This window comes from Carassius gibelio, chromosome B5 (assembly GCF_023724105.1).
Source record: "Carassius gibelio isolate Cgi1373 ecotype wild population from Czech Republic chromosome B5, carGib1.2-hapl.c, whole genome shotgun sequence".
NCBI classification, from domain to species: domain Eukaryota; kingdom Metazoa; phylum Chordata; class Actinopteri; order Cypriniformes; family Cyprinidae; genus Carassius; species Carassius gibelio.
Window position 1 is genome coordinate 33,088,648 of NC_068400.1, and position 6,000 is coordinate 33,094,647.

The 6,000-nt window shown below is 33.7% G+C and overlaps 1 protein-coding gene across 1 annotated transcript in view; it reads right to left on the minus strand.

Moving 5' to 3' along the window:
* Window positions 1-5,336, minus strand: part of lamc3 (laminin, gamma 3) — a 78,826-nt gene extending 73,490 nt beyond the window's left edge. The window contains exon 1 of the mRNA XM_052557333.1: window positions 4,549-5,336. Within this exon, the coding sequence (XP_052413293.1) occupies window positions 4,549-4,918 (370 nt within the window). The 5' untranslated portion in view covers window positions 4,919-5,336. The remainder of the gene's footprint in view (window positions 1-4,548) is intronic.
* Between the last annotated feature and the right edge of the window lie 664 nt (window positions 5,337-6,000).

Consider the following 6,000-nt stretch of genomic DNA (forward strand, 5'->3'; position numbering starts at 1 on the left):
CAAAAGGAGCCCCAACCAAGTATTGAGTGCATAATTAAACCTGCTTTGGAGATCTTGAATATTTCTATTTTGTAAATCTTTTTTGATTGACCTCTAAAAAATATTCTCATTTTTTGAAATACTGAATTTGTATTTTTCCTAAGCTGTAAGTCATAACCATCAGAATAAAATAAAAAATAACTCTTTAAATATTTCAGACCGTCTGCAATGAATCTAGAATATAAGAGAGTTTGCTTTTCAATTAAAAAAAAAAAATAATAATAAAAAATTCCATGATATTCTAATTTTTATTTGATGCACCTGTAGTCCATTTGACATCAGTTGTTCAACCGTAACGTTATGAAGTGACGAGTATACTTTATGTAGACAAAGAAAACAAAAAATAATGACTTTATTAAAAAATTGTCTTCTCTGGGTCTCTCCACACCACTGTAGCACCATTTTTGAGAATATTAGCTAAAAACAAACTGTGTATGCTCATCAGTGTCAGCTGTGCCACAAGGATACATTTTCTGCCTGTATTTACGCTTTGATTTGAAAGGAAACTGCGCTTCACTGCAGCACGGCTGACACAGAAGAGCATAAACTGCCTGTGTTCAGCTCATATTCTCCAAATTTGCACTACATTGATGCAGAGAGACACAGAGGAGAGGAATTGTTGAAGTCATTATTTTTGTTTTCTTAGTGTACAAAAAGTATTTTCATTGCTTCATAACATTAAAGTTGAACCACTGATGGCAGATGGACTGTTCTGATGAAGTCTTTCATACTTTTCTGGACTTTGACAGTGTAACTTACAGTCTATGAGACAGTCACAAGCCTCCCGGTTTTCACCCAAAATATCTTAAATTGTGTTACAAAGACGAACAAAGCTTTTATGGGTTTGGAACTAGATGGGGGTAAGTGATTAATGACAAAATCTTAATTTTGGGGTGGAGTATCCAAGGATACTTTATCTAAGTTAGAGCTTAAAGTAGCTTTCTTGTGTGTCTGTCGAGAATACGTTGAGACTTAAGAAAATGGCGTACTTGGTGGTACTTTGCCAGTTTAATTGCTTCTCGAATATAATTGGAGAGGCTATACAGACATACAGCGTGATTGCCATTTGAAATTGCTTGTACACAAATATGTTCAAATACTGTAATGGCGTTTGAATCAGTGTTTTCGAATGAATCAGTTAAGCAATAATCTTTTTGAGTGAATCATTCAAGTATGACACACTCATACAGTACATATATTATCTTATTCGAAATAGCACATGAAGCAAACCAGAAGCAAACTCTTACCATTTTCCCGTTAAGATATAGCACAAGTGGTATGCTAATATCATATTCCAACTTCAGTCACTTTGAATGAATCGGTTCAGTAAATGAATCAAAGCAAGAGACAATTCACTTGTCGACACCTACTGGCAAAATGATGTAGGCCTCAGCATAAAGAGTCCCTACTACAAAAATGATATATTTTTCTTTTTTTTTTCGTTTCTTTCATCATAATTTTAGTCATATACATAGACACGCTCACCCACACCATTTTGGTTGCCATGTTGAAATCATTTAAGCATAATTTCATCTCAGCATGAGAGAAGATTATCTTGGCTGGAAAAGAAAGGAAGGAAATGGAGAAAAAACAGGCAGGAGCAAAATAAAAAGAAAACAAGAGTTGGTCTCCAGTTCTTATCTTGATAAAGAAACAGTATGGGGAAAAAAATCACTGTGGACTTGAATTGAATATATACATATATATATAATGTATTTGTCACCCACAGGTTTAATATGTATTCGTATGTACCTCCAATGAAAGCCACCAGTATTAGTGCTACAGCCGTTATCACAGAAAGAATGAGTAGACTAAACTTCTCTGTGTATATGTGTGGGTGTGTTTGGTTCTGAACTCGACTGAACCTGGCCAGACTCAATATTTATGAATAAACTTTAAAATAGTCATGCCTGTGCTTAGTAAAACTGCAATGATGTTTTTTTTTCTTTTATTATGATTTGGATTGGTGGATATGATAGTAAAAACTATAAATAAATGCACAACAAATTCCTGTTAACATTTGTAATGTTCAGTGGACTATATTGACTTGAACTAGACCAAGTGTAAAATGTTCCATTATTTACTGTTCTTCTAGCATCTACATGCGTGACATTTCTAATTGCACTTGGTATAAACACTTTGTTAAAAGGGTCTGATGTGCACACAACAATATTTCAAGTTCAGTTGAAGTATTTTGCAGCAAACATCTGCATCTCATATCGGACCTTTGAATGAAAACCATAATGGAAACCAGATGTGGAAACATTCTTTAGAAGTCTGCAAGTGTGTGTTTGTGTATGTTTACATGTGTGTATGGGAAAGACCTGACCTGCCACTGGACCTCTGCTGCTTTATGTGTTTGTCTTAGTGTTTTCTGTACCACCCCCATCACTGTCTCTGCTGCTGTGTGTGTGTGTGTGTCTAGCTGTCTGTGTCCGCCTCCCTGGGATATATCTGTTTGGTTTGGAAATGTGAGATGGCCTTTCATAGACACCCAACTGCAAGGCATCTTTGAATCAGAGAAAACTCAAGAACATACACATTTATGCCTGATTAGCATGTTGAGACATCATTTTAGTGCCCTTTCATCTCCCATTTTTTCTTCTCTCTCTATCATAAATGTGCTTCCAAGAGAATCACCAAATCACATCTAATTTTTTAATGTGCAGAAGCTGAAAGCTGTTATGAAAATAACTACAATCTATGCACTGTTATTTCAGCTTGCAGCAATAGTTTTATGAGAAGAGAATCCAGATGACAGATGCTTGTTTGCACTATGAATCAACGGTTTTAGTATTGACAGTCCTTGAGAATGATACAATGAAGTAAAAGATGCAAATATATGATCAATACTGTAGTGTAACTGTAGCCTTCATAGCCAAACATTTAACTACAGCCAAGTCTGCTCCACATTGCAGCTCAGAACTGCTCACTGAGTCAGGAATAATGTAAAGAGACCATCCGCAGTTTGTTTGTCTGTATGTGTGTTTCAAACTGATTTTATAATTTCACATGTTATTGCATTTATATATTTTCAGACAAATGTCTTTAAATCTATTTACACTGCATTCAGGATATACATTTTTATAAGTTTGTGCATTCCCTAAGAACTGAACCCATGACTTTGTCTTTACCCTTAAACACGTCTTCAGGTATTTGTTATAAAAACGTATTTTATAAAAAATTTGCAGCAGTTTATAATATGCAAAAACACAATAAAATTTGCAGCGCTGCACATTTAGGTTTGCAAAATTTAAGTAACATTTATTTTTTCTTTTTAAGAAAGTAAAGTTTTACAATGTTCAGAATATCAAGGCATGTAAGCCTTTTCCCATTACTACAGATAAAAATGATTTATTACTTATAATTAATTACTTATTTACTTTGTAAATTTATGTATTTGTTATACAAGTGTTACAAATTGTGTCCATTGACATTCACGTTGCCTTGTGTGATTTTAGAAATTTGTGGCAATTCTACTTATAACCAAAACCAGTGTTGTAATCCGTTTTAAAGAGTCAGCTACCATGTTTACCCCATATTCAGAGAAAAGAAGAAAAACAAGAGGAAAATTTCACCTTACAGAATACAAATGACATTTTAAGTTTCAAAACCGTTAGATAGAGACATATGGGAATGCATGTGATTAAAAACATTGTAGCATAAAGTCTACAGGGCAATAATGTAATAAAACTAGAAACTAGCTGAGAAATCAGAGTCATCCAATCTTATAGGCCACAAAAAGACATTAGATTTCCGAGATGTTCACAATTACAGGCAGCATCAAATTCACAGTTGGGAACAATATAGGATGCTGTGTTAAATATTTAATATAGTAAAAACAAGCAGACCTATGTATGTTTAATAAAATAGGATGCATTTGGACAGCTCACAACATTCAGATACATGTTTACCACAGCAGATCAGCTCTAATAAGAGGACAATTTGCACATATTAAGGTGTTCAATGCTAATAATCGATCTAGATAGCTTTTTATTGTCTTTAGTCAAATGAAAAATGATTAGTATTTTTGTATTTTAATATTTAGTAATCATTTCACTAACTGTTTTGTGTTGTCTGTACAAGTACTATTTTGGTGTTAATTATATAAAATATAATTAATATTAATATATTTAATATTCATATTTTTATAATGGCCTTTTATTTGTATATCTTAAGTTTTCTATTTTAATTTGAGATTGTTTTATTTATTTTGTTGTTGTTTTTTCATCTTTACAGCTTTGATTTTTTTCTATTTAAATTTAGTTTTAGTTATAAACATTTAGTTATAATTGAAAATTTAATTTAGTTATAAAACATTAATAATATTCACGTAACATTTATTGTTTATATATTTTATATTTATAATTTATTTCAGTTTTATTTCAATTACTGAAAACTATTTCAAATATAAGTTTAGGTTTCAGTTAACAATAACAATATATCTATACAACTTTTGCTAACTTTTGTTTGTTTGATCAAAATTAAATCCCAAACTGGGTGTCTTACCTAGATGCAGTGTGATGTTGACTGAATTAGGATACTGAACTCCATAGAACATGGACTGGCTCTGCCACCAGGTGGGCTCTTCATCCGTGTGGAAGTCTGTCAGGTAAGTGGCATTGTGATTCAGTTCCAAGTCCAAGGCATCGCAGAAGTGGCATGACCGCGTGGACCCCGTCTGCATGCAATAGTCCTCGGGTGGAATACCGCACACATTTGAAACTATCACTGTACGATTGAAGGCCGCATTTTCAAATTTAGGCAAACAGCGGCTCGGGACGCCTTCCTCATCATAGCAAGAGTCCATTCCAGCAATAACATACGAGAAGAAGGTGAAAAGCAAAAATAAAAGAGAGTGAAGTGTAGAGGAATCCATCCTTGTATGCAACAGCCTAAAACAGAGACAACTTCAAAGGAGCCAAGCGAACGAAAACAAGTCTAGCAAATAACCAAAATCAGAGCCACATGCTACAGGGAAAAAACTTCAAGGGAAGTTCAGTAGTTCAGTGTTCAAAGACAAGCATAATGAAGTGATTTAGCAAACACACATTTTGTAAATGTAGAAACAATTCTCTGAGTTTGCATGCAGCAATAAAGTTTCATTCAGTATACAAGACTTGGATGCACAAATGCATTCAGTGAAGAAGAAAAGGTTTAAAGAAACTGGGATATTCCTCCATGCCTCCTGTCTTTGTCCTCTGTGCTTTTTTCTCTCTGTCAGCATGTGTTTCCCCTCTAAGAGTCCTGGGACACACTCTTCACACAGATTCACAGACAGACAAAGTAGAGGGAGGAGAGAGGGTTGGAGGGGAGTTGACTGGGGTTGGCAAATAATTAGATAAATAGAAGGAGGGGCAACATGAAAGAACAGATTTGAAAAAAGTAGAAAGAGTAAGAAATGTCGGAAGAGCGGCGCCCTCTTTTGAAAGGGTAAAGAGGAACCACAGTTACCAAATATACATCATAAAATAACTGAGGCATCAAAGTTTGGCTGGTTAACATGACTCCAATATCTCCTGCTGGTGGATGCCTCTAATTACAACACATGGCACTAAACAAAGTTTTTAAAAATATAGGATTTTTAGTACACTGTAAATAATTATTTTTTTAAGTTGTAAATAAAAAAAGGTTATTTAAATATGTTTTATATGTTAATATGGCAGTCTTTCTACTTCAGAATTCACATTTACATTTAATTCAATGTGATACTTGCTGTTTCTTTATGATTAATTGTGACATTCAATAGCAATTTCTGATAGAAATTTGTTTCTGTACCACATTACACATTACAAAATGTAACGACACAGCATTTCTAATCAGATTTGGTATTTTATTGATTTCTACAAAAATGTGGGGCAAAAATTGTTAATGAAGTTCAGTTTTGTGCCATGCTTTTTGTGCCAAATTAATTGTTCTAATGAATCTAATAATGCATCAACACCCTTTACATGCTAAAGT